This window comes from Saccopteryx bilineata, chromosome 3 (assembly GCF_036850765.1).
Source record: "Saccopteryx bilineata isolate mSacBil1 chromosome 3, mSacBil1_pri_phased_curated, whole genome shotgun sequence".
NCBI lineage: Eukaryota > Metazoa > Chordata > Mammalia > Chiroptera > Emballonuridae > Saccopteryx > Saccopteryx bilineata.
The window spans coordinates 144,625,749-144,653,748 of NC_089492.1; the positions used below are offsets into that span (position 1 = coordinate 144,625,749).

Below are 28,000 nucleotides of genomic sequence, written 5' to 3' on the forward strand. Positions count from 1 at the left end.
GCTACAAGTACAAAAATCCGTGAGCGATCTCGCGAGAGCAGTAGAGAGCGGAAGCGTAGTCTGCAGGATGAGGGTCCTTGTTGCGTTTGTCCTAGTGAGCATCGCAGTGACGGGTAAGATTCCCTCGAGCTGTCAAAATCCTACTCTTGCCCCCTATGCCCATCATCCTCACCGTGGCCGGTTGCCATCTGAGCTTGCTTCTTCCCTGCCCACCCTACCCTTGCCCTTGCCGTTACACCCACCACCACTGTTTGCCCCAATCTCTTTTAGCTCTGAGGATTCCTTTTTCCCAGCCTGCCTCTCTTCAAGGCCAACTAGTTTCTCTCCTTCTCTTCCGTTAGTTGCCGATAAAGTGCTTCCCAGTCGGGAGAAAGGAAAGACTGTCTTGAGCCACCTGTCTAAGAAGGATGTACCCGCTTCGGAGAAGCAGCCCACGAAAGACGGTTCTAAGTTGATCCCGCTCCCCGGACCCGACTCGAGCAAGTTGGAACCGGAGAGCTCGCGCAAGAATGACAGTCCTGGCAAGTCGGGCTCGGAGCGGCCGCCGGAGGAAAACAGCCCTAGCCAGTCGGATTCGGAGCGTCTGCCCGAGAAAGACAGTCCTGACAAGTCGGGTCCGGAGCACCCGCCCGAGAAAGAGGGTCCTGGCAAGTCGGGTCCGGAGCACCCGCCCGAGAAAGACCGTCCTGGCAAGTCGGGTCCGGAGCACCCGCCCGAGAAAGACCGTCCTGGCAAGTCGGGTCCGGAGCACCCGCCCGAGAAAGACGGTCCTGGCAAGTCGAGTCCGGAGCGCCCACCGGAGAAAGAGGATCCTGGCAAGTCAGGTCCGGAGCGCCCGCCCGAGAAAGAGGGTCCTGGCCAGTCGGGTCCGGAGCGCCCGCGCGATAAAGACGGTCCTGGCCAGTCGGGTCCGGAGCGCCCGCCCGATAAAGACGGTCCTGGCCAGTCGGGTCCAGAGCACCCACCCGAGAAAGACAGTCCTGGCCAGTCGGGTCCGGAGCGCCCGCCCGAGAAAGACGGTCCTGGCCAGTCGGGTCTGGAGCGCCCGCCCGAGAAAGACGGTCCTGGCAAGTCGGGTCCGGAGAGCCCGCCCGAGAATGACGGTCCTGGCCAGTCGGGTCCGGAGCGCCCGCCCGAGAAAGACGGTCCTGGCAAGTCGGGTCCGGAGCGCCTGCCCGAGAAAGACGGTCCTGGCAAGTCGGGTCCGGAGCGCCCGCCCGAGAATGACGGACCTGGCAAATCGGGCCCGGAGCGCCCGCCCGAGAATGACGGTCCTGGCAAGTCGGGTCCGGAGCGCCCACCCGAGAATGACGGACCTGGCAAGTCGGGCCCGGAGCGCCCACCCGAGAATGACGGTCCTGGCAAGTCAGGTCCAGAGCACCCACCCGAGAAAGACAGTCCTGGCAAGTCGGGTCCGGTGCGCCCTCCCGAGAAAGACAGTCCCGGCCAGTCGGATCCAGAGAGCCCACCCGAGAAAGATGGCTCCAACAAGCCTGTCTCTAACACCCCCTCTAATAAAGAGGGGCTCACTAAGCCTGACTTAAGTGCCCCAGCTGACAAAGGAGACACTTCTCTGCATGCTTCCAGAACTGAATCTAAGGAGACAGTATTACCTAACCCTGACTCCAGTTCTCCCCAGCAGGAGGGAGAAAGTAAGCCTGCTGAAGATGTGGAGCCCAAGGATGCTGAGGAAGGTGATACAGAGCCTGAGGAGGGTTCTCCACCCAAGGAAGAGAAAGAAGTGCTTGGCCCCGACTCTAGAAAGAACCATGAAGAAACATATTTGGATTCCATGAGTAGGAAGAAGGATGGCCTTTATAAGGACAGTCTTGAAAGTGCCAGTGCAGAGAGCAGCCACTTCTTTGCATATCTGGTGACTGCAGCCATTCTTGTTGCTTTCCTCTATATTGCCTATCACAACAAGCGGAAGGTAAGTCAACAGTTACCATAAGAAGAGGAATGGGATAGCCTCCGCCCTGAAAGCTTGGTGTGTGGGCCAGTATTCATCACTTACCTGCCTGTTAGCACTGGGGATTTTAAGACAAAGTTCAGGTTTCTTTCAGATTCTGCTAGGTCTCTACTCTTTTTTTTTTTTTTTTTTTTTTTTACAGAGACAGAGAGTCAGAGAGAGGGATAGATAGGGACAGACAGACAGGAACAAATGATGAGAAGCATCAATCATTAGTTTTTCGTTGTGACACCTTAGTTCATTGGTTGCTTTTTTCATACGTGCCTTGACTGCGGGCCTTCAGCAGACGGAGTAACCCCTTGCTCGAGCCAGCGACATTGGGCTCAAGCTGGTGAGCTTTGCTCAAACCAGATGAGCCCGCGCCCAAGCTGGCGACCTTGGGGTCTCGAACCTGGGTCCTCCGCATCCCAGTCCAACACTCTATCCACTGCGCCACCGCCTGGTCAGGCTGTACTCTTACTTTATAAGTCATTTGTTTTTGTGTTTGTTTCCTCTGAGTGTCCTCTGTTACTGCATTAGAGGTGCCAGGTTAGGACATTATTACTACCTGACCTGAATTGGGGTCTCCTGTAATGTTGAACTTAGGACCTGAGTACCTGACAGTTTGTAAATAGAGCACTTGTCTTCCTGTTTCCTCTCAAGACAGTCATTTCTATCTTCCTTCGCTAAATATTCCTGTTCCACCTGCAGTGGGAGAAAGAATACATTGTCTTTTATATCAACAGGGGAGAGCCCAGGGACTGTCTTCTGCAGTCAGTTGAATTTCTGATTAGCAGAAAGACCAGAAATTGCATGGATATACTCATCTTTTACTTCTTTGGCACGGTTTGGTGTGAAGTAATACCTGTGTCATTTAACAATCACTCCAGTGACAAAATGATTACATTTCTTATTGAGCCCTAAGAATTGAGTGGTTTCTGTAGCCTGGTCAAAAATGGAGAGTTCAATTCATGATGGCCATAGATATGCCTATGTCTATAAGGAATGAGGGAAGACATTGAGTTAAAACTATATATGTGTTCCTTATTCTACATCCAGCATCCTGATGAGCAACCTTAGGTATGAAAGGAGAGTGGTAGGGTAAAGATGAGACAGAGCATGGGGTTAAAGATAGCATTTGCAGAAAAAAATAATTGTTTATGGGGTTTTAAAAAAATCTCTCAAGGAGGCACTTTTTTGAGAGGGGGCCAGAGAGAGAGAGAAACAGGAACATCGAGCTGCTCCTGTATGTGCCTTGACTAGGTAATTGAACTGGCTACCTCCACGTTATGGGACTACATTCCAACCAACTGAGCTATCTGGCCAGGACCCCCCCCCCCCTTTTTTAATTTATTGATTGATTTTTAGAAAGAAAAAGACAGGTGGGGGGAGGAAAGCATTCGTTTGTTGTTCTACTCAGTCTTGCTTTCATTGGTTGCTTCCTGAGTGTGCTCTGACTGGGGATTAAACCTGCAACTTTGGCATATTGGGATGATGCTCTAACCAACTGAGCTACCTGGCTAGGGCCTGACTGAGTCCTCTTAAATCAGCAGACTCCCATAAGCTAGAGCCCAGAACAGCCTTCCTCCCTCTGTCATTTTCTTTTCTTGTCTTCTTTTTTTTTTTTTTAAGTGAGAGGTGGAGAGGCAGAGCGACAGGCTCCTGCACGCACCCCAACCAGGATCCACCAAGCAAGGCCCTTACAGGGTGATGCTCTGCCCATCTGGGGCAGCTGCTCCATTGCTCAGCAACCAAGCTATTTCAGCACCTGAGGCAAGGCCATGGAGCCATCATCTGTACCCAGGGCTGATGCACTCAAACCAATCAAGCCATGACTGTGGGAGGAGAAAAGAGAGGGAAAGAAGGGAGGGGGGAGGAGGGGTGGAGAAGCAGATGGCCGCTTCTCCTGTGTGCCCTGGCTGGGAATTGAACCCGGGACATCCACACGCCAGGCTGATGCTTTATCATTGAGCCAACTGGCCAGGGCGCTCTGTCATTTTCTATATAGCAGTATTGGATTCTAATGGAACTAATCCCTGGCCTCCTTAAAACTGTTATAATATATATAGGCCTTTTCATGGGTGTGTACTGCTCTTTTTAACATCAGGGTTATTAACAAATGTAGTACCAGGTGGTTATCTCTGATTTCGGAGACTGAAAAATGTCTTTATGGACTGGTTGATCATTTTCTTTTTCCATTCTCCAGATTATTGCTTTTGTCTTGGAAGGAAAAAAATCCAAACTTACTCGGCGGCCAAAGGCCAGTGACTACCAGCGTTTGGACCAGAAGGTAAGGAAGGCAGGCCCAGGCCCGTGCTGGGCCCAGCAGTGGGCTTGCATTTGGCATGGAAGCAGCAGCTGGCTCTGGAGTTGCTCCTGCCATCAACCCTGCCCTTTCAGACCACAAAGTAGACATAGCATATGTACTCATCTATAGTGTCAGAGCTGAAAAGACCTCTGAGTACTTTACAACAGCTCCCTCCCATGACAAATGAGGAAACGGGCTTAGAAATCATGATTTTTCCCCCTTAAATTTCTACCTTAAGTTTGTGGCAAAACAAGACCTGATGGCAACTCCCTAGGCTCCCATCCTGTGCTTTTGTACTGCACCAGCACATTGCAAATTCTCATAGGCATTGTGACAGAAAACAAAATCTGGTTCACTAGGTATGGGGTGGAGCCTGTGCTTCTACATTTCTGGGAGGCTCCCAGGTGATGCCAAATGTTGCTGGAACCGCATGTTAGGGAACAAAACAATAGACTACACTCCCAGAAAACAGAATGAGTCCAGAAACTTAGTCCTCCCAGCTTCTCCAAGATCAACTCTGCTAAGCATTGTTGACTAGATTTCCTGTGTGCAGCCAACCCATACCTCTCAGAAGGGAAAGCCCTTCTACCCCACAGCAGCAGGGGCTGAGTACTGAGTACGGTTCTGGTTCTCTTCCTTTCCCCTGCTGTGTATCAACGAAAGGGCATTGGTTTCAGAGTGGCTGGTGGTCCAACGATGAGTTGTTCTCAGACTTCCTACAGGGAAGACAGTTCACATATACAGCTCATATCAGATATAGAGAAAGCCACTCAGCTCAGAATGTCTTTGCTGACTGGCCCAGTAGGTCAGCTTCACAGTATAACCTTGGCCAAGTACCTTTCCAGATAATTGACTTTAAAAATCATCACCCACACCCCTTCATTATAATTTTTTTCTGATTTAAAAAACTGCACAGGTGATTCAAAACAGTACAAAATGGTGCAAAGCAGAAGCCAAGAGTCCCATATTCCCTCTACCAAGTGTGTATCTTTAGTGTTTTATTTCAAACTGACTTTTAAAATTTTATTAATTGCTGTTTGTATGGTGGAGGGTCAGTTTGTCTTGATTCTGGATTTTTTCTTTGAGCTGGCATTCCTATAAGATCTTTTCTTCCCACCCAAATACTAGCATTCGAGTATATTCCTCTGGAAAATGATGAACATTATCAATGCATTGTGTTACTCTCGTTTCAGATTTGATTATTCTGTTTATAAGAACCTTGTCCTCCCTGCTGATTTGTTTCTAAATCAAGAGAAATGAAGAAAAATGTACTGTGAACTAAGAGACGGCCTCTCGGGTTTAGCGGCAAGTCTGGGCTGACGGAGCCGGGGCATTGCTTTGGTTTTTGCATCTGCACTTTGGTGACCTTATACTCCTGTGTTCCTGTTATTTATGCTGGTGTCTTCCCTCCCTCGGGCCTTGGCTCTGTAGTAAAGTCACCCTTTGGAAATGGCATTGTGCTTGGCACTATTTATCTTTGCAGACCTATGGGAAAACTCAGCAGATTGAAGTATTTCCACCAGGGCCTCTTACTCTGGGCGATGTGACCAACAAGAGCTATACAGGGTGAATGCTGATGGCAAAGGGCTATATTGAACACAGCTCTTTTCAAAGGCTTCAGCAGCAAACCAAAACAGCAGTTTTTAAAAAGCACTTTACTACCTGCAATTTCAACCTGTCTAGCTTAATTTCTTCACGTTCTGCTGATATTGTCATATTACTTCAGACAAAGTGAATGAACTTCCACTTGGTTGTACTGAGCATAAAACTGAACTTAGGATTCTGGGAGTAAAGCTATAAAGCCACTGTTCCCATTGCAGATTTTTAAAAATATAACTGATTATTGAGACACTGTTCTTCCTGATAATTGTAACAGGAACTTATTGAGATAGGGTAAGTTCATGCTTTGTGCAGGAAAACATGTAGGAGGTTTTAGTTTCTTGTCTGCATTTATTTTTCAAAACCCTTTTATAAAATAGGTTCTCCACAAACTATTTTATTGCCTAAAACAGATAAAATAGACATATTTAGATACTACCTATCCTCTTTCTTTTACTTTAATTTAATTAATGGTCCTCTCATCTACTATATAATGGTAAGGGTGGTTAGTAAAAATTCTTCTATCCCTGGGAGGGGTTATTAAAACTTAAGAAATTCAGAGTACCCCTAGGCCAGTGGTCGGCAAACTCTTAGTCAACAGAGCCAAATATCAACAGTACAACGATTGAAATTTCTTTTGAGAGCCAAATTTTTTAAACTTAAACTATATAGGTAGGTACATTCCTCATCGAGGTAGGGCCTGCACGTGGTATTTTTGTGAAAGAGCCACACTCAAGGGGCCAAAGAGCCGCATGTGGCTCGCAAGCCGCTGTTTGCCTACCAGGGCCCTAGGCTAACTGAGGGTAGTGTCTTAGGTCATGCTGTTTGAAGATTTATGTAAATCTACTGTAGTCATGCTACCTTATTATAGAGAGCCTAAAAAGAGTTCTTTTTGCAAAGGAAAAACTGAAATAGAATAACCTATCTCAAGAAATGCAAAGAATGTGGGAAGTGAGGAATGTGATGAATTCTGTGCTGTTGAAGAAGTCTAAAGAAGGGGCCGTCGTGTCTGTCCTCTTTTCTTCTACCCTGCTTAAAATAGTTCATGGCTTTGAGTTGAGATTTTCATTCGTTGCAGGTAGCTATTTGTGGAGATCAGGAATGAATGAGTGCTCTTCTTGGCATCATTTTCTCTAGTTGTACACCAGTCTTAGAATATTTTCCTCCGATCTGAGGTATCTTCTCTTGGACTCTGTTAGCATTTCCTAAAACCATCGTTATTTTATTCCCTTTTCTGTCTCCCCTGTCCCTGCCTTTCCTCCTCCTCTTTAATGTTTTCTATTTCCACCTATGTGCATTAGCATTTTTCCTCCACCTTCATGCTTGTACACATCCCCCCACATATCCACATGCCATTCCATCCTATTTGTTAAATTCAGTCTGCTGTTCTACTTCTCCAGTAAGAGTTGCTTCCATTACTTTGCTACTCAGTCTCTCCATAACCTTTACAGACTCACTTTGGTCCCTGTCTTCCTACTAAGTGTTTTTCCATAGTTTCAGGTCACCAAATCCAATAGCTTGTTCTCAGAACTTAGCCTTGACCTTGGTAGAATTGGATACTGTTAACCATCCAAATAAAAATTCCCTCCTTTGGTTTCTCTGAGAAATTCTCCTGATGTCAAGAACTACTTTGCTGCCTGACCAGGCGGTGGTGCAGTGAATAGAGCATCAGACAGGTTCAAAACCCCGAGCTCGCCAGCTTGAGTGCAGGCTCATCTGGCTTGAGCACGGGGTTGCTGACTTGAGCATGGGATCATAGACATAGACCCATGGTCGCTGGCTTGAGCAAAGGGGTCACTTGCTATGCTGTAACCCCAGTCAAGGCACACATGAGAAAGCAATCAATGAACAACTAGCTGCAACGAAGAAATGATTCTTCTCATCTCTCTCCCTGTCTGTCTGTCCCTATCTGTCTCTTTTTCTGTCTCTCTCCTGTTGCAAAAAAACAAACAAACAAACAAAAAAAACCTCCTTTGCTTTATCCTGTGCTGGTGGGGGAGAGTGCCCTCAAAGGCAGGTCTCTCTATTCCTTTTTCTCCTCAGAAATTCATTCATTCTTTATCCTCTGAGTGACTCCCCAGTCTTTATGCTTGGCCTAATTCCCAAAGAAACCAGTCCTGTTGTGTATTGAGTATTTCACATGGTTGTCCTTTTGTCACTGAAATTGAATTTCTTTGACCCATTAAGCTGCCCCCTCAACCACCCAATTTCTTTAATCTTCTCAACTCAAAACTGTACACTTTGACCGTTTTTGTCTTTGTCAAAAAAGTGCTATCCACTTTTGAAAAAATATCTACAGCTACACTCAATCTTTCCATTTTCCTTGCTTTCCTCCCACACCCTCACCCATTTCACCTCTCTCCCAGATGTTGTTTTTCAGGGTCCAGGTTAGTTGGTTCTCTTGTGTGCATAGACCAGATTGATCTTTCTAAAATAGTTGCCCAGACCTACAGCTTCTGTGTCCCTCGTGGCTTAGAGAATCAAATTTATAGGCTTTTTCATATTTGGGACTCCGTAGTGGGCCCTCTCCTGTTTTTCTCTGCATCCTCACCAGGCCAAAGGCCTTTCCTGGGTGCCCGTCTAGGCCTCTGTGCTTTTTTGGTCCTGCAGTGTCCTCCATTCCCTGCTTCCCGTGGCGGTTCTTTGGTGAGTTTGCTCTCCCTTCTTTCCCTTCTGCCCCAAAATTGGTTTCCTCAAGGCCCAGCTCAGGTTTTCTCGTGTCCCTTCCTAACTTCCCCAGCCCTGTGGTCAGCTCTCCCCATTCTGCTCTAATAACTCTTAGTAATGTCAGTCACAAATTTTGGAACTTTAGCAGAGCAATCAGTATCTAGTGTCTCTTTCCTCCCCAAGAAAACCAAGCTGCTGCAGGAGTGCCCTTGGCACCGTCTGCGTTCCAGCCTAGCGCTGTGGCACTCCTTAGGCGTTTCAGTTGGTTCTTCTTGCAGAGGAGATTGTTCTTTGTTCAGGACATCTGGATGTGACCTAACTGAGGTCTCACACAGCCCTCTGGCTGTTGGTTGCTGTCCTGATTGAAGGATTTTGCTCATAAAGAGGAGAGCAGAAAGAAAGGTCAGTTTCAAGAAACTAGAAGGTTGGTGTTGTGGAGCCATAGTTCCCCTTTTTTGAGCCTGTGAGAAATCTCTTGTGGTGCAAGAGTACAAGGGCATTTAAGTTTCACTTTAGAAATTGCACTGAAGGAACTCTCACATCAAAGGAAAACTTGTTTTCTGGGTAGTTGTCTTTTTGAAGATGATGTGAAGCATGTTTTCCTAGATTGTGTAGGTGACAGTGAGTGGCTGAGGCATGTCTGAGGCTGGGTGTGGGGCAGGGCAGGCCGTGAAGTACAGGAATCCAAGAGGTACCCCACTCTAGATGGCCAGGGGCTTCCTTTCCTGCCCGCAGCTTTTGGTTTGAAGGGTGATTTCTGTTAGGAGGAATCTATGCTTCAATTGTAGATGTTAACAGAAGAGCTTTTTTTCCTGCTAGGTTACTGAGTAGAATTATTTAGAGTCCATTTCTGGGCTCTCAGGGAGCAGAGTGCCAGTCTTATCTCAAAAGGCAGACAACTTGGAAAAACCTGACAATTAGATGTATGTATACTTTGACATTTCTTTTCTCATGCTGGCTTTTAATGAAATATTTGATGGTAGAATTCTAAACCTCTAAAATTACCCTGGTGATTCTCATTCTGTTCTCCAATTCATGCCATTTACATTAAAATAAAAAGTTTGGCAGCCTACCCTTTGTTTTCACAGGGTACCCTGATACACAGTGCTGATTGTGTAATGAAAACTACCATGTGCTTTGCACATGCTGAATCATCTGAACAGAGGAGTGTGTGCAGTGTACCAAACCTTGTAGTTTTGCCAGCTGTTTTCTGAAAATGCACTAGAAAGGTTATTTGGCATGGTCTCGCTTACATAGGATCCCAGGAAGAGATTTTCAGATTTAATTGAACTGTATGTCCAGAGCCAAGACTGAATCAAAGCTCAGCTAGTTCCACAGCATGTGAATTTTCTAAATATCTCAAGTTAGAAACGCCTCTGTTCAAGGGTTGAGTCTGAGCTGTGTAGTTTCAAGCTGCCAACAAAGCCAGCTGGCTCACACTGATAGATGCTCCTTTATTCAGAAACCTACTGTGTTAAATATGTAATTGTTGGTATGGTTTCCTCCTTTTTTGTTTAGCCAATTAGTAGATTGTCACTGTTTTGCAGTGTTTTGTATTTTCAGCTTTTGTAACTTAACTATAATTTTTTTAAAGCTAATTTGGTCCAATGATAAGTATTTTTCAGTACCTAATGTTTTACTGAGCTTCTATGAATGCCACTTGATGTAATTTTGTATCGTTGCACAGAAACAAATAAATTTCAAATATTAAAGCTATAAAATCATTAAATTTATTAATATTGATTGAAATGAGGCCTAACATAAGTGAAGGTCATTTTATCTTTAACCTTTAGTCTTCATTCACTTTCGCATCCAATCTCCAATAAACTGGAAACTCCAGTCTGTACATTCTGTAGCTTTCTTGTTGTGAGCGTGACTGATTTCCACCCCCACTCCTCCCCCAGACAGCCCATGGCATTTGTGCCCTGCTGACCCTTGGCCTAGAATGCTCTTGCAGCCTGCTTCAACCCCAGTGGAGTCACCTTTCCAGTCCTGTACCCTGGCTACTAATGTCACCCTTTGCTGTGCATCTTTGGAAAATAAGCCTTGAGGCTCAGGTACTAAAACTCCATGAGGGTGTCTGGTGCTGGCACAGTGTCACCCAATATAGGGAAGATAAACCTAGGACCCTGGCTCCATACAAATTGGATATTAACTTCTAACATACACTTTGCTAACTAATGTGTCTTATCATTACCTCTAGCCCCCACAACTGCATTGAGCCCATCACAGGCATGTCTCCCCCCTCTGAGCAATGGCTCAGAGCCTTTCCCTAACCAACAAAAAATGGGATCTGGAAGCCTCTGAACCTATGAAACTATAACCAAAACTATGCTTGTTTCTTGACTAAAACTTCACTGGGCACCCTTGTTCCTTAACAGTGCAGACTGCATTATAGCACGAATGGACGGGAAGCCTCAGGACAGCCGGTCCTACACTCGGGAGGGTTCTGCCCACCTGACCTAAGCAATGTTCGGTCTGACCGTTCAAAGTTAGGAGGTGTGGGTGTGGCATGCAGAGCACTGCTTGATGAGACATTGAGGCTATCCAAACAGCAGCCTTCTCTTTAGCCAGGGCCTTTTAGTAGGGCTAGCATTTTATAAAGGTATGAGAGATAATCCTGGCCCCAGCTGGAAGAGCTTAAGTTAAAGACTGTGATCTATGCTAGACCTGTGTGTTAGAAATCAAAAACAAATGAGAGTGCTTTATGTGAGCAGAAACTAATGCTGAAAGGCAGTATGGCTAAGTCCAGGGCTGTACCACAGCCCTGGCCCAGTTCCTCATCCCTGACCAAACTAATTCTTCTTCTTCTGTGCCTGGATGCTTGAACCAAGTTTCTTAAGGTCTAAGTACAAGTTCCGCTTCAGGATGGCGCTGCTGCACAGAAGGGCCCCTTGCAGGGCCCCCATCAAACCACAGGTGAAGATATCCTGGCCTAGGAGACAAGAGCAGGGACCATGAGCAATCCCCCAAGTGGGGGAGAGGGTGAAGGCTCTCGTGTTCATCCTCTGTGCTAGGGCTGCCCAGAGATGGCTTTAGACCAGGCCCACGATCCATACCCTGCCAAGGCAGCCCAGCTAAGGATGTGGGAGACTAAATGAACAGAAGGGCCTGAGTATAGGAACAGAGAACTGGGTGATAGGGACACCTAGGGTCTCTGCTTCTGCAAAATGAGGCAGTTGGTGTACCTGTCAGGTAGAGGTTGGGGATGGGGCTTTGGGCCCTGATGGAGGCTATCACATGAGGATGCAGGCGGCCCAGGTCATGGTCAGCCCCATAGGCGGCACCTTGGAAAGCAGCCAGGTAGAACTGATTGGTCAGCGGGGATCCTCCAGCCACACTGTCCACCTAGGAAGCAAAAAAGGCAGCCAGAGGTAGGAGTGAGACCTTGTGATCCTCCCCTCTTCCTCTCTGCTCTCCTTGAAGGAGCTGACGGTCTGTGTGGGCTCCCTGACCCCGAGAAAAGGGAGAAATGGCACAGCAAGTTCCATTGCCACAACCACACGGTCTACCCACCTTTCCCTCCAGCTGCGGGAACAGCTTCATGATAACCGACACAGAGGCTTCAACAAAAGAGGTTTTGAGGGTCTCATAGTCACTGCTCCGCTTTCCCTGTGGCTCCTCTCGCCACTCCTCAAACCACTCATAGGAGGTGGGCACCAGCACAATCATTGTGGACCGGTCTGGGGACACAGAGCCGGGGTGTCTGCTGTCTGGCCCTTCCCTGTGCCAACCCCTCACCCGGGACCTCAAGCCCCACCTGGAAATCGGTCCTCCCAAGTCGAGTCCTTAGCTGACGAGGAGGCAATGAAGAGAAAGGGCAGGTGTGCCGCAGCCTTCTCCCTGGGCATGGAGAGGTAGTTCTCCATCCTGAGGGTGAGAGAAGTGTGGCTACGCAGACCCAGGCCTTGGTCCTCACAGCCGCCAGCACCACCCCAAGGACAGTCATCCCCAGGGAGGAAGCTGAGGCACAGCTGAGGTGTAAAGAAGCCCTTCCTGGAGAACATTCTTGCTCGTCCCCTCCCATCCCATCTCCTGCTGCTGACTCCCCAGCGTCCGGGGAGGAGGTAGGGGTTCTATGGTCTGTGGGCCCATGCTGTCACCCTTGCCCCCACATGCATACACACGCCTTACGCCTTGTCCATGTCTGTGTCAAAATAAACATGGTAGTTGGTGGACTGCAGCCCCAAGTCCTTCTTGGTGCCTCGCAGGCAGATGAAGACAGAGAGCATGCCCAAGCCGGGCCGCACCATTCCCAGCTGCTGTTTCACTCCTGCCAAAGAGAGCTGGTGAGGGCTGCGTGCTCTGTGGCCAGAGACAGCCACCATGCCCACCATGTCCCAGGAGAGCCTGCTGAGGCCTGAGCACCCTACCTGCAGCCTACCCTTAGTTGCCAGCCTTGCACCTGGGCCATTGTGATAATGTCATTTTAATTGTAACTGTTAAAATAATTAATTGGCAGGGCCTGCTCTCCTGCCTATGAAGGACACACAGTGCCAGACTCTTCTCCCCACCTCCACTTCTGCTCTAAGCACCTTTAGAAACAGGTGGCCTCAGCTGGCTCAGTGCCTGCAGCAGCCTCGGGCTGACTGCCTCCAATCTTCTGCTTTAAGTTAGGAGTGAATGACTCGCAGGCTGTAAAGACCACAGTTGAACTTTATTCTTATCCTTTGTTCCCATTCCCAGGACCATCCTTTGCACCTGCTTGAGGAATACCACTGGCTGCTCTGCTTAATTCATTTAATAACTATTTGTTGAGGACCTAAAATGTGCTGAATCCTCTGCAGGCCCTGAGGATGCACAAGGAATCAAATATGCTGCCTGTCTGCTGGAAAAGAGGCTTTCCTGAAATAAGCTGGCTATCCTAGAGGCTGCAAAGACCTGAGTGCTATGCATGGTGTGAGCAGAGGATCTATTGAAAATGGCCACTTTTGAGAGCAAAAGGGAGTGTTACAACACGTACAGTAGGACAGCTGGCATAAGCTTTACAAACGCCCCCCGTGTGGAGGCAGGGGGACTGTGAGCATCCGTACTGGCTGCAGCTTCCAGAACTAATCACACCACCGGCATCCCCTCTCCAGGTGGGTTGGGTAGGCAAAGAGAACCCCCGGGGCCCAGAATTGAAACTCGCTAGGTTTTCTGAAGCCTCTTAGAACGGCGAAGCCTCCACTGAGCATTTTTCCCTTTCCCCAGCAAGAAGGAAGAGGCTGAGGAACCACCTACCTGGCAGAAAACTATAACCTAGGGCCCCAAGCAAAGCACGTTATACCAAGCCTTTCTTCTCCCTGCCTGCCCTAGCTTCCCTTACTGGCATTACGAGACCAGTCTTTCCCACTCAAAAAATTTCCTCTCCAATCCATCCCCAGTCAAGACTCAGCAGTGGGGTTTAAGAAAGGCATTCCCACTCACAAAGGTTCCCTCTGCCTGACCATCTCACCTCCACTCTCGACCACACCTGTCTCTACCTGTCCCACAGGCCAGCAGATAGCTGATTCCCATCACTGAGAGGTAGACAGAACTATGCTATGAAAACTTCCACTCCCAATTATTCCCTTTTTATTGATTTTATAGGGAGTAACACTAGTTAACAAAATGATACAGGTTTCAGCAGCACAATTCCACAACACCTCATCTGCACACTGGACTGTGCGATCACCACCGCCTGAAATGTTCTCAAACTGGGGTTCATCTGGGGCAGCATCGAACTCCCCACCCAAGGGCCAACTGGTCCTTCATCCAGAGGGGGCTGGTGCCATTAGCCTGTTTTAAGGGCTGAGCTACATAACAGCAGGGAAAGTTATAACCATACAGTGAGGAAAGGCAAGCTGGAAAGGTAACACGCTGCCTGGAAGGAAGGCAGGCCTGGGTTGGGACCCTGGGACCTGGTACAGGACAGTGTCAGAGATCAGAGGTCCAATGTCTGGGTGGGACCCTGAGACCTGTTACAGGGCAGTGTTGGGGATCAGAGGTCCTAGGAGACAGCGAGGCAAGGAAGTACCAAAGGCAAAGTCTGTGGGTCAGTCACACAGCCCCACCCCATTGCCCTGTGCCCGGCAGTCTCAACCCCACCCAGCTCAGCTTACCCAGTCTGAGGGAGGGGGCCCTCACTGGCAGCAGATGCTGGCTGAGGCCCAGCTAAGTGAGGCAAAGGAATGAGAAGGTTGGTTTTCAGTAGAACACATACCTTAGAGACAATTACAACTGCCACCCACCTTCTCCCCCGCAAAGAAATCCAGGACCTCACTTTTCTACTGAAACCACTCCACTGCCCACTTTCCCAGCTCAAGGTGCAGCGCTCCATCTGCTGCCCTCTGGTAACCTCTGCGCCTTTCCATTCCAGCTGCATCAGAGCCACTCCTTTCTCTGCCTCCAGCGCTGGCAGAGGCCTTGATCTCTGGATCTCTGGTCCCCTGCAGGCAGCGGCCCCTTTCCTTGGATCACTCTAGTCACTTCTAGTTACACAGTATCCTGAAGTCCATTTCAGAACCTCTCACCTAATCCTGGCTGAGCATTTGCTCCTCATGTGCTGCCCTGCTCTCCGTCCCTTCCAGTGGGGCCTCTTCTCTGGGAGAACCATGCTTCTTGCCTAGGGAGGCCAGGAGCCCGGGAACACCAGCACCCTCATCTCAGTGTTGCCACCTTAAGACTGGTGGCCCTGAGAAGTATTTCACATGCATGGCCTCAGTTTCCTCAGCCATATACATGAGGGTGATGCTTGCTCTCTTCCAGGTGGCTATGAGGCTCAAACGCAACGACAAAGGTAAAGCCGCTGGCACAGACCTACCTGGGGCCAACCACAAATATGTCTACCTCCTCCTCCACAAAACCAGGCTTTTCTTTTTAGACATGGCCTATTGGAAGAGATGACCACACTGAGGTTTATCTCAGCTTTTGGGCACAGGGTTCAAGGAACAAAGAAAGCCAAAAGGGCGCGCCTGCAGTGTCAGCCCCAATAAGGAGCTGGTTCCTGAAAGAAGCAGAAAAATAGAACCTCGGGTTCCAAATAAAGCACGTGACAATTATACCAGGCCTTTCTTCTCCATGCCAGCCTTAGCTCCTCTCACTGACAATGTCAGACCAGTCTTCCACTCAAAATAAATGAGAAATTAAAGAAGGAAACAATTCATACCAGAAACTTAGTGAAAAACCCAAGAAATTGTTTCCCAACTGCTACAGAAGACGCTGTACTGGGAACAGGTTAGAGACCAGCATGCTCATTTTTTCAGCTTAAGGACAAAGGGCAGCCATCACCCTGGGAAAAGCATCAGCCAGGCTGAGCGAGCTGGCTCTCAGCGGTAACACTGGGGCACTTGGGAGAGAGCCACGCAGCCCAGTCTTACCTGGCAGACAGCGGGCATTCTCTGGTAATAAGTACTTGTAGGTATTGAACAGCCCAGCATCCGAGATCACGACGGGGCAATAGATGTTCACCAGTTCTTGCCCCTTCTTCACACTGACACCTGCAGAACACAAGAGCTTGACTGGGGTTCTGTGCGCTTTAGGAGAAAAAGAAAGGTTCACATCCCACAAGTTTTCTCCCAGCCTATTGTCTCAGACCTGGATGTCTGGTCCACCTAGGGCCAGACGGCACACCCCAGGCAAACTGCAAAATGAGTGAAACATCCTCACACACTCTGAGCGTGTTTCACAGTCGCTCTGTGCTCACCTTCCCAAGTTTTCTCCCCACTCTGTGGAGGCCCCCTTTTTTTTAGCCAAACCCCAAACCTTCACACTGACCCCTGTATCAGCCTTCCAGAATTTGGCCCCTGTTGTCCATCTCATCTCTGGCCACTCACTAAACTATTAGGTACCACCACATGAAACAGCTGATAGTCAACCATTTTTGACCTATAAAAATGGCAGTTTCTAATGGTTCAACCTAATATTTTCAGATGCCTAAAAATACTCAGCTCTTTCATACCTCTGTGCCTTTGCACATTCTGTTCCCCCTGCCTGGAATAACTTCCTTCAACCCCTGGCTAGCTTCTTGTGACCCTTGATGGCCTGGCTCGAGCTCCTCTGCCTTCCCTCTGAGGCCTTCCCTGTTCCACCTTCCTTTATTTCACCTCCAGTTTTAGTGTGTGCCTCTATACGGCACTTAAATTATATCACAGTGATCTTCCCTACAAACCTAGAAAGTTCTTGAGTTAGAGATCAGGACTTGTCTTTTTATTTTCATCCTTTATCACCTAGCACATGAAAAACACAAATAAATATATTCTGAACTGTATGTAATTGAGCTGATAAATCTTCCTTGCTCCATGGACCCCTTTAGGCTGGAGGGAGAACTTGCTCATGAAGATGAGAGAAAATCTCACACTACTAACAGCCACCTCTTTCTTAGCCCTGGCAACTTCCTATTTTCTTCTATAAATGCGTTCTCTGAGGTTGCTGATGGCCTTTCCTCCCTTGAATTTTTTGGTGCCCTGGGCCACCCACTCACCACCTCCTCCTTGGAAGGTTCCCTGATGCAGTGGTCGGCAAACCGCGGCTCGAGAGCCACATGCTCAAATCAGATTGAGGATGTTTTTAGCAAAGGCCAGCTTAGGAGTACCCTAATTAAGTTAATAACAATGTACCTACCTATATAGTTTAAGTTTAAAAAATTTGGCCCTCAAAAGAAACTCAGATCATTGTACTGTTGATATTTGGCTCTGCTGACTAATGAGTTTGCCGACCACTGCCCGGATGAATTAACTATCACACCAGCCCTATTTTTTTCAGGCCTCTCTCTGTCCTCTTCCCTGATGCTTCTTAAGCCCTCACAAGTCATGAATGGCCTTCTCTGTTTCCCGGAGTCCTTCCTTGCATTGACCCTCTCCTCATAAAGTTCTTCCATAGTGGGATTTTGATTCTGTGCAGATAAGAGCAAAGACTTAAGCCAGGATAACAAGATCTGCCCCATTCTGCCATTACCCTGCTGGCCTACATACTGCCCTAGGGAGTGCCCAGGTGATGCATTCATTCCATGAATCACTGAACAACATTTATTGAGCCTCTGTTCTATGCTAAAATCTATAAAGATTAAAAAGAGACAGCCCCTACACTCAAACTCGTGGCTTACTGGAAAACTATTCTTATCTATTGAATAAATGATAAACATTGCTCTTTGGAAACCATGTAAGTCTTTATCCTTCCTGTGTTCTCTTCATCTCCAGACTAATAACTCTCCCTGAGCCCTGCTCTGGGGCATTCCATTCTTTAACCCCCTTGAGGGAGTTGATTCTGCTACACCTTCTGCCCTCAGTGCTTTCTTTCCTCAGCACCCTGGCCTCTGTGACCCCAACCCAGGGCCCAGAGAGCACAATGCAGGTCTCTTACCACAGGCTTTCCCAGCCGAGTCCAGCAGCACATGCTGCACACAGGCCTTCGTCAGGACGGTGCCCCCGGCCCGCTGAATCACAGGAATGGTGTGAAAGGCAATTTCACTAGAACCCCCTCGAGGGTAAAAGGCCCCTTTTAAGTAGTGGTCCACCAGCAGAGCATGCATGGAAAAGGTGGTGTGGCTGGGAGTCACACCTGCAGAAGGAAGGGGTGAGGAGGCAAGTGCGGGCAGCAGCACCACTCAGAAAGGAACATGGATTCCTACTGGCAAACATGCAGCCTGAGTCCACCTCCCCAGGGTTTAAATGATCCCCAGGACTCAGGGAGGCCAAAAGAACGGTTTCTGTGCAAATATGGGGTACCTTACAGACCTTGGGGCCAGTAAGAATGTCCTCCCTGCAAACTACCAAGCTGCCAAGACCAGGGAGGACAGTGCTGGTTGAAAAGGAGTCACCCAGGATGTGGATGAAGGGAGTTTTTACCAGGCAGTCCAACAGGTGTGTGGGCAGGCTTATCCACAAGCTCCAGAGGGCCTGGGGTTTATCCTGCATTTTAGTCAGCCAAGCACATTCAGGAAGGAAGACTGAGAGCCAGGAGGGCAGCAGCTCCTCTTCCAGGAGCTGCCTGAGGCCCAAGGCCAGTACCCACCGTACGTGGGGTAGATGTAACTGAGCACCGCCTGGAGCTCTGGGGAGGCGGGCAGCTGCTGCAGGACCTCAGCCAGGCTCTGGGTGGACGCACGAAGAAACGGAGAGAAACAGGTGAGCAGCCCACACTTGTTTAGGAACTGAGCCAGAGGCAATGGGAGGGTCTTCAACAAGACTGCATGGATGGCTCCCCTGGATACCAGCTAGGGAAGAAAATGAGCAGAGAAGAACAGGTCTCATTCCTAGACTTGCTGTGACAGAATCACCACTCCAGTACACTGCGCCAGCAGAAGGCTCAGCAACACTCACCCCTGGCTCAACACAGGCTAAATTTTGATTTTTAAAAACCTGTACTCAGGCCTGACCTGTGGTGGCGCAGTAGATAAAGCGTCAACCTGGAAACGCTGAGGTTGCCGGTTCAAAACCCTGGGCTTGCCTGGTCAAGGCACATATGGGAGTTGATGCTTCCTGCTCCTCCCCCCTTCTCTCTCTCTCTCTCTCCCCCCCCTCTCTATAATGAATAAATAAAATCTTAAAAAAAAAAAAAAAACCTGTACTCAGGCCCTGGCCGGTTGGCTCAGTGGTAGAGTGTCGGCCTGGTGTGCAGGAGTCCCGGGTTCGATTCCCGGCCAGGGCACACAGGAGAAGTGTCCATCTGCTTCTCCACCCCTCCCCCTCTCCTTCCTCTCTGTCTCTCTCTTCCCCTCCCGCAGCCAAGGCTCCATTGGAGCAAAGTTGGCCCGGGTGCTGAGGATGGCTCTGTGGCTTCTGCCTCAGGCGCTAGAGTGGCTCTGGTTGCAACAGAGCGATGCCCCAGATGGGCAGAGCATCACCCGCTGGTGGGCACGCCGGGTGGATCCCAGTCGGGCGCATGTAGGAGTCTGTCTGACTGCCTCCCCGTTTCCAACTTCAGAAAAATACAAAACAACAACAAAAAAACCATATGTTTAGCCTGACCTGTGGTGGTGCAGGGGATAAAGTGTCGACCTATAACGCTGAGGTTGCTGGTTCAAAACCCTGCACTTCTCTGGTCAAGGCACATATGGGAGATGATGCTTCCTGCTCCTCCCCACTTTCTCTCTCTCTCTCTCTTTCTCTCTCTCTTCTCTCTAAAGTGAATAAAACAAACAAACAAAAAAAAAACACCTATACTCTGGCCTGACCAGTGGTGACACAATGAGTAGTGCTGACCTGGGACTATCAGGTCAGGTTTGAAACCCTGAAGTCGCCAGCTTGAGCAAGGGTTCATCCGGCTTGAGCACAGGCTCACTAGCTTGAGCGCAAGGTCGCTAGCTTAAGCACGATCACTGACTTGATCCCATGATTGATGGCTTGAGCCCAAGGTCACCAGCTTGAGCAAGGGGGCACTGGCTCAGCTTGAGCCCCCTGATCAAGGCACATATGAGGAGCAATCAATGAACAACTAAAAAGTGACACAACTATAAGTTGATGCTTCTCATCTACCTCCCTTCCTGTGTCCCTCCCTTCCTGTCTGTCTCTCTTGAATAAAAAAAACCTGTGGGACTCAGAGCACCCAGGTTCAAAACCCCGAGGTCGCCAACTTGAGCCCAAGGTTGCTGGCTTGAGCAAGAGGTCACCTGGTCTGCTATAGCCCCCAGTCAAGGCACATATGAGAAAGCAATCAATGAACACTAAGGTGCTGCAACGACGAATTGATGCTTCTCATCATTCTCCCTTCATGTCTGTCTGTCCCTATCCCTCTCTCTGTCTTTCTCTGTCTCTGTCACACACAAAAAAAATCTGTACTCTGTGAATTATTCCCATTCTATACTCAAATGTTTGGGGTTTTTTTTTGCTTTTCAGTTTCCTGCCCAAGTTCCTTTTGAAAAATTCCAGTCTGATCTCAGATGAAATAAGGAAGGGTAATAATCTGTCTAAATGGAAGGCAGCGTGGTCAGGGAGGAGAGCTCGGTGTACCCCAGAGGCCAGAGTGAGGGTGGCCACTGCTAAGCCCAGGCTCCAGAGGCACAGATGCCAACTCAGGTGGGGACTGAGTTCCAGACAGACAATACTGCTCCTCCCTTCCTGCCTCCCCTACCAGTCCTCAGCTAATGAAGAAGGTCAGCCTTGTAAGGACTAAAAGAAATAAACAAGGGAATCCTTAGCATGTCCATTGTTACCTTAACCAGCTTTATATACTTGTCAATGGCAGCTTCTTCGTGGGGAAACTTCTCCTTAAGACCTTGAACATAGGCTTTCTCCCCACTGTACATGGGGAACTCCTTTCGGCCACTAGGCCCTTCTAGTACCATGATGTCAAAGGGAGAAGACAATGCATCCCAGTCCAGCTGCCCCTCAGTGATCTGGTCCATGGCAAAACGGCCAAAGCTACCTTCCTGCATTCTCCCAATATAATGGATTCCTGTTGGGAAACAGACAAACAAGGAGTCTTAGGAATAAGGAGATCGAGCCCTGGGAAGGTAGACAAGAAAGCGAAGTGAGAGAGGTTGTCCGGCATGGCTGAATCCCAGAGGAGGCTACCCACCCTTGCTGTAGGGAAGAGTTAAAGCAGAAACTACCAAATCCCGTCTGACCAGGCATTGGCAGAGTGGATAGAGCATCAGACTGGGATGCGGATGACCCAGGTTTGAAACCCTGAGGTCACTGGCTTGGGTGCGGGCTCACCAGCTTGAGTGCAGGGGCGCTGGCTTGAGCATAAGATCATAGGCATGACCCCATGGTCACTGGCTTGAGCCCTAAAGATCACTGGCTTGAAGCCCAAGGTCGCTGGTTTGAGCAAGGGGTCACCTGGTTTGCTGTAGCCCCCCAGTCAAGACACATATAAGAAAGCAATCAATGTACAACTAAAGGAGCAGCAACAAAGAATTGATGCTTCTCATATCTCTCCATTCCTGTCTGTCTGACTCTCTCTCTGTTTCTGTCACAAAAAAAAAGAATTAAAAAAAAAGAAACCACGAAATCCATGCCCATTGCAGCTCCCAGTGGGTCTGGCTGTCAGACAAGACAAGAGGTACCCAAAGAGAACACAGGGCCCCAAAACAACAGAAGGTCCTAGCATTATCCCACAATTGCTGCTCCAAGCCTTCTGAAGATAGAAAAGGGCTCCCAATCCTCTTCCACATAAACCTTACCTGTGTCAAATTCAAGGCCATCCTTTCCAAATGTATGACAACAGCCTCCTGCCTTGTTATGTTGTTCCAGCACCAGAACTCTCTTGCCAGCTTTGGCCAGAATCGCAGCTGCAGCCAGGCCCCCAAAGCCACTGCCGATCACCACCACATCCAGCTTCTCTGGCACTCGGCTGACTGAGAAAGCTGCAGCAGAGGGAAGAGATGGAGGGTGGGCTTCCCAGGCAGAGGCAGCAAAAGAACAAAAATATGGGAACCAAAGAAGACTTCTCTAGCTTGTACAATGCTAGAGAAGTCTACAGCAGTTTGGCACAGAACTCCTTACTAGAATATCACAAACATTTTACCTGGGAGATGCTCATTACCAGCCAGGCAGATTCAACAAAGTGATTTGGTTTGATCTGAACTGACTGAACAGAAGTTGCTATGTACAGGGGGAATTTCCCTACTTTCAAAGACAGTAGGAATCAGTAAACTATTATAGGAACAAAAACAGAAAGCTAACAACAATATCCGCTGAGAACCCTAAATGCAGGCTGAGAAAGCGCTAGGGAAGAAAGTAAACAAGCAGTTGGGGCACAGGAGAGGAGTGCTGTGGGGCAGGCTGCTGGCTCTTAGAACTGTCTATTCCCAGGCTGGTTATCTTTGGAAAATGTGGGGTCTGCAGGCACCAGTGGAGCAGCCTGGTCAGATGATGGTTCTTTAAGATCTCGATGCAGAATCCTGAGCAGGACAGAGCTGTTTGGAGGCAGTACCACCTCCTCTCGTCGGGGAAATCTGAGGCAGTGCTGAGAGGGGCAGCACCCATGAGACAAACTGGACAGCAGGAGGTGCAATATGGGCACTTCTAACACAAGTTAGAACTTCTTTAAAGATCACTCCCAAAGAACGGGATTTGGAATTTTTCAAGCTGCAAGAGAACTTGGTAAACTTTAAACTTTTCAAACGTTTTTAGAAAGACCTATAGTGAAAAAATATTTTTTTTATATCACAACCCAAAGTATATGTAAGTATATAATATAAGTATCTGAAACAAAAGTTTCATAAGCTCTGCCTGGGTTTCTCAGTTGGTTGGAACATTGTCCTGATACATCAAGGTTGCGGGTTTGATCCTCAGTCAGAGCACATACTAGAATCAACCAATGAATGCATAAATAAGTGGAGCAACAAATTGACGTTTCTCTCTCTCTCCCTTTCTCTCATTCTCTCGAAAATCAATCAATAGCCCTGGTCAAATGGCTCTGTCAGCTGGAGCATCATCCCAAAGCACAGAGGCCGCCAGTTCAATCCTCAGTCAGAGCATATACAGCAACAGACTGATGTTCCTCTCTCTCTCCCCCCACTCCTATCTCACTAAAATAAGTAAATAAAAAATTCTTAAAAATCAATCAATAAATAATTTTTCAAAAAGTTTCCTAATAGCCTGACCAGGCGGTGGCGCAGTGGATAAAGCGTCAAACTGGGATGCTGAGGACCCAGGTTCAAGACCCGAGGTCACCAGCCAGTTTAAGCACAGGCTCATCTGGCTTGAGCAAAGTTCACTAGCTTGAACCCAGGGTTGCTGGCTCGAGCAAGGGGTCACTCGATCTGCTGAAGGCCCGTGGTCAAGGCACATATGAGAAATCAATCAATGAACAACTAAGGAGCCGCAATGAAGAATTGATGTTTCTCATCTCTCTCCCTTCCTGTCTGTCTGTCCCAATCTGTCCCTCTCTCTGACTCTCTCTGTCTCTGCCACAAAAAAAAAAAAAAAAAAAGCCTGACCTGTGGTGGCGCAGTGGATAAAGCTGGAAATGCTGAGGTCGCCGGTTTGAAACCCTGGGCTTGCCTGGTCAAGGCACATATGGGAGTTGATGCTTCCTGTTCCTCCCCCCTTCTCTCTCTCTCTCCCCCCCTCCTTTCTAAAATGAATTTAAAAAAAAATTTTTTAAAAGTCTTGCCTGACCTGTGGTAGCGCAGTGGATAAAGCATCGACCTGGAAATGCTGAGGTCGCTGGTTCAAAACCCTGGGCTTGCCTGGTCAAGGCGCATATGGGAGTTGATGCTTCCAGCTCCTCCCCCCCCTGTCTCTGTCTCTCTCTGTCCCTCTCTGTCTCCTCTCTAAAATGAATAAATAAAATAAAAAAATTTAAATAAATAAATAAATAAAATATTTTTTAAAATGTCTTAAGAAAATCCTAATAAAATACGACCATTAAAAAAAAAAAGTTTCCTAATAGCTTGACTGGTAATATCACAGTGGATAGAGTGTTGACTCAGAATGCCGAAGTCCCTGGTTTGAAACCCCAGGGTCGCCGACTTCAGCCGGCTCATTGGATTAAGCACAGGCTTGCCAACTTGAGCATGGGATCACCAACATGATCCCAACATTGCTGGCTTGAGGCCAAAGGTTGTTGGCATGAAAGACCAAGGTCACTGGCTTGAGCAAGAGGTCACTGGTTCAGCTTGAGCCCTCCCAGGTCAAGGCACATACAGGAAGCAATGCACATGGGGGGGGCGGGGAGATGCATTTGGGGGGACAACAGAATCTATATAAACACAATGAATTAAAATCAATAAGCCTGACCAGGCGGTGGCGCAGTGGATGGAGCATCGAACTGGGATGCGGGGGACCGGGGTTCAAGACCCCAAGGTCGCCAGCTTGAGCGCGGGCTCATCTGGTTTGAGCAAAGCTCACCAGCTTGAACCCAAGGTCGCTGGCTCGAGCAAGGGGTTACTCGGTCTGCTGTAGCCCCACAGTCAAGGCACGTATGAGAAAGCAATCAATGAACAACTAAGGTCTCGCAACGAAAAACTAATGATTGACGCTTCTCATCTGTCTTTCCTGTCTGTCTGTCCCTATCTATACCTCTCTCTGACTCTCTCTGTCTCTGTAAAAAAAAAAAAAAAAATTAAAATCAATAAAAAATAAATAAATAGCCTGATCAGGCAGTGGCACAGTGGATAGAGCGTCAGACTGGGAGCAGAGGACTCAAGTTTGAGACCCCAAGGTCACCAGCTCATCTGGTTTGAGCAAGGCTCACTAGCTTGGGCCCAAGGTCTCTGGCTCAAGCAAGGGGTTACTCAGTCTGCTGTAGCCCCCTGGTCAAGGCATATATGAGAAGCAGTCAATGAACATATAAGGAGCCACAACAAAGAGTTGATGCTTCTCATCTCTCTTCCTTCCTGTCTGTCCCTCTCTCTGACTCTCTCTGTCTCTGTCTCTCACACACACACACACACACACAAAAATAAATAAACAAAGCAATGCACAACTAAAGTGAAGCAATGAGTTGATGCTTCTCACTCTCTCACCTCCCCCCTTTCTTCCTTCCTGTCTCTCACTCTCTCCATTCCTCTCTCTAAAATCAATAAATAAATTTTTTAAATGTTTCATAATATAATACCAGAACTGTCTATAACACACTCTAATATTTTCTATTTTACTGCATTTGAAAATGCTAGTTGTGCCTGACCTGTGGTGGCGCAGTGGAAAAAGTGTCGACCTGGAAATGCTGAGGTCGCCGGTTCGAAACCTTGGGCTTGCCTGGTCAAGGCACATATGGGAGTTGATACTTCCAGCTCCTCCCCCCTTCTCTCTCTCTGTCTCTCCTTTCTCTCTCTCTGTCTTTCCCTCTCCTCTCTAAAATGAATAAAATATATAAAAAAAAAAACAGAAAATGCTAGTTGCAACCCACTAACTTGATTTCATTACCCACTAATAGATCACAACTTGACCTGAAAGAATTAAACTAGTCATCTCATTTTTAGACCAATCCAGGTAAGTGGAATGACTTGCTAATAGTTATGCAGTAAATTAGTGACAGAAACCAAGCTAAAACTCTGATCTCAGAAGTTCACACTAATAGTCCTTCCACTTAGAACAGTGTTGTCTCCAACTGTGAGGCAATACGTGTCACCCTGGAGATCAAACAAGGGGCCAATTTAAAAAAAAAAAACAAAAAACAGAAGCACTGGCCAGGTAGCTTAGAGTGTTGTCTTGATATGCCAAGTTTGTGGGTTCCATCCCTGGTCAGGGCACATATAAGAATCAACCAGGCCCTGGCCGGTTTGGCTCAGCAGTAGAGCATCGGCCCAGTGTGTGGAAGTCCTGGGTTTGATTCCCAGCCAGGCACACAGGAGAAGCGTCCATCTGCTTCTTCACCCTTCCCCCCTCCTTTCTCTCTATCTCTCTTCCGCTCCCACAGCCAAGGCTACACTGGAGCAAAGTTTGCCCAGGTGTTGAGGATGGCTCTATGGCAGGGGTCGGGAATCTATGGCTCACAAGCCAGATGTGGCTCTTTTGATGGCTGCATCTGGCTCACAGACAAATCTTTAATAAAAAAAAAAAAAGTAATAACATTAAAAATAACATTCTCATGTATTACAATCCATTCATTTCCTACCGCTCATGTTCATGGTTGCGGGTGGCTGCAGCCAATCACAGCTGTCCTCTGGGACAACACCAAATTTTTATTGGATAATGCATAAAGTACACGGGGTGTTGTATGGCTCTCAGGGAATTACATTTTAAAATTTGTGGCGTTAATGGCTCTCTCAGCCAAAAAGTTTCCCGACTCCTGCTCTATGGCCTCCACCTCGTGCTAGAATGGCTCTGGTTGCAATGCAGCAATGCCCCAGATGGGCAGAGCATCGCCCCCTAGTGGGCATGCCAGGTGGATCCCGGTCAGGCGCATGCAAGAGTCTGTCTCTCTGCTTCTCACTTTAGAAAAAAAAAAAAAGAAGAAGCCTAATCAGGCGGTGGCGCATTGGACTGGGATGTGGAGGACCCAGGTTTGAGACCCTGAGGTTGTCAGCTTGAGCGCGGGCTCATCTGGTTTGAGCAAAGCTCACCAGCTTGGACCCAATGTCACTGGCTCCAGCAAGGGGTCCCTTGGTCTGCTGTAGCCCCACGGTCAAGGCACATATGAGAAAGCAATCAATGAACAAGTAAGGTGTCGCAACAAAAAACTAATGATTGATGCTTCTCAACTGTCTTCATTCCTGTCTGTCTGTCCCTATCTGACTCTCTCTCTGTAAAAAAAGAAAAAAGAAAAAAAAAGATTCATAAATAAGTGGGAAGACAAATAAATGTTTCTTTGTCTCCCTTCCTCTCTCTCTCTCTCTAAAATCACTAATAATTTTTTTAAAAGGGGTGGGGCAGCAGGACAGTTTCTTTCAACCTTAGGAGAAACCCAAACTATGTTTTAAAGTTGACAGGGGAGGTGCTCTAATGGAAGAGCGAGTTTGAGCCTCTCCCAAAGTTTCAGAACCAGAATTCAACCGTATGAGTTGGGTTCAAACATAATCAGTCAAATCACTTAGTGGGCAAAATGAAATTTCCTGTTTCTCGGTGCAGCTCCCTCACACCTCCAGGTGCATGTGGAAGAGTTAGTGAGAAGGTGAAGGTTCTTCAGCTAAGTAGGGGAAAGGTCTCCTCCTGTTTATTGCTTCTTGTTCTTGTAGCCATGTTACCCAACTCAAGGGGTTTGCTGCTTCCTTTGGAGCAGGTTGGGTCTGAATTGTGGCACTTTAGCTAAGCTATGAAGCCGGATATCTTTGGCCTGTCCTGTACTTCTCACATTTCCACATGCCTGGGACATAGGGGACAAGCCTTGAGGAGGCCTTCTCAGCCCATCTTCTCTAGAAGTCCAGGAACCAGAGGGCTGAGAGGAACAGGTACCTATCAACTGCAGTAGGAGGTGACCGCCAGTGTGGGCGACTACAGCCCATGAGAAGAGGTGAGGCGGGGCTTTGGATAGGAGTCCCCTGCCTCCTTTACTTGCTGAAAGTAAACAAAACGACCTTGCTACAACCAAGTCTCATTCTTGAAAAGGACACCCAAGCAACGAGCCGCTTCAGTTGGGTAATAGTCACTATCATATTAAGTGACAAAGTCTGGATTTAGCTTGGCACAGAGGACGGTGCCCGCGCCCATGGGTCCAATGTTCTCCAGCCTGTCCAGGCAAAGGCTCTCATCAGTGGCAGAGCCTAAAGTGGGGAGCCTCCCAGCTCTTTACATTAGGAGAAACCTAGGCGCAGATCCGACAGCAGTTCGCTCCGCCAGAAAGAAATCCCAAATACACTAGGATGCTTCAGACCCCAAGTTCCTTCCAGCTGACCTTGTTTGAGAACCTTCTTCCGGGCCTCCTTGTCGGTCACCAGGGGAGCGGGTGGCCGTTTGACATCCTCGGAGAAGGGATTCGGGGAGCTGCCTGAGAACAGCCCCAGGTAAACTTTGCAGAGGACGGCCAGCAGGAGCAAGGCCAGCAGCACTAGCGTAAGGCACATGGCACCTGTCGGAGAGCTAGGTTCGCACTGACCGCGCCCGGCTTTCGGGCCGTGGTCCCACCCCGGTAGTTGGGCTCAGCCAGGAGGCGGAGGCAGCTTTGTCCAATGAATAACTCTGGCCTTTTTT

The 28,000-nt window shown here is 48.2% G+C and overlaps 2 protein-coding genes across 2 annotated transcripts; one reads left to right on the forward strand and one right to left on the reverse strand.

Annotated features, from left to right (window-relative positions):
* Nucleotides 1-2: 2 nt before the first annotated feature.
* TGOLN2 (trans-golgi network protein 2) lies at nt 3-10,243 on the forward strand. The gene is made up of 4 exons (XM_066267544.1): nt 3-113; nt 342-1,930; nt 4,155-4,238; nt 5,450-10,243. Exons 1-4 carry the CDS (start codon nt 68-70, stop codon nt 5,453-5,455), a joined length of 1,725 nt encoding a protein of 574 aa, XP_066123641.1. The 5' UTR covers nt 3-67; the 3' UTR covers nt 5,456-10,243.
* On the reverse strand, nt 10,230-27,938 carry RETSAT (retinol saturase). The gene is made up of 11 exons (XM_066267543.1): nt 27,705-27,938; nt 21,607-21,789; nt 20,635-20,876; nt 18,495-18,696; nt 17,844-18,041; nt 15,863-15,982; nt 12,657-12,795; nt 12,283-12,392; nt 12,039-12,205; nt 11,711-11,870; nt 10,230-11,457 (listed from the first exon to the last, which is right to left on the reverse strand). The coding sequence occupies exons 1-11, from the start codon at nt 27,871-27,873 to the stop codon at nt 11,318-11,320; spliced, it is 1,830 nt and encodes a 609-aa protein (XP_066123640.1). The 5' UTR covers nt 27,874-27,938; the 3' UTR covers nt 10,230-11,317.
* Nucleotides 27,939-28,000: the final 62 nt, after the last annotated feature.

Excerpts from the sequence above, each read along its gene's own strand:
- TGOLN2 (XM_066267544.1), top strand. The coding sequence starts at position 68 with ATGAGGGTCCTTGTTGCGTTTGTCCTAGTGAGCATCGCAGTGACGG. Across the intron at positions 114-341 it reads AGTGAGCATCGCAGTGACGG|TTGCCGATAAAGTGCTTCCC; the intron begins GTAAGATTCCCT and ends CTCTTCCGTTAG. Across the intron at positions 1,931-4,154 it reads CCTATCACAACAAGCGGAAG|ATTATTGCTTTTGTCTTGGA; the intron begins GTAAGTCAACAG and ends TCCATTCTCCAG.
- RETSAT (XM_066267543.1), bottom strand. The coding sequence starts at position 27,873 with ATGTGCCTTACGCTAGTGCTGCTGGCCTTGCTCCTGCTGGCCGTCCTC. Across the intron at positions 18,042-18,494 it reads TTACATCTACCCCACGTACG|GTGTGACTCCCAGCCACACC; the intron begins GTGGGTACTGGC and ends TTCCTTCTGCAG. Across the intron at positions 11,458-11,710 it reads CCCCAACCTCTACCTGACAG|GCCAGGATATCTTCACCTGT; the intron begins GTACACCAACTG and ends CTTGTCTCCTAG.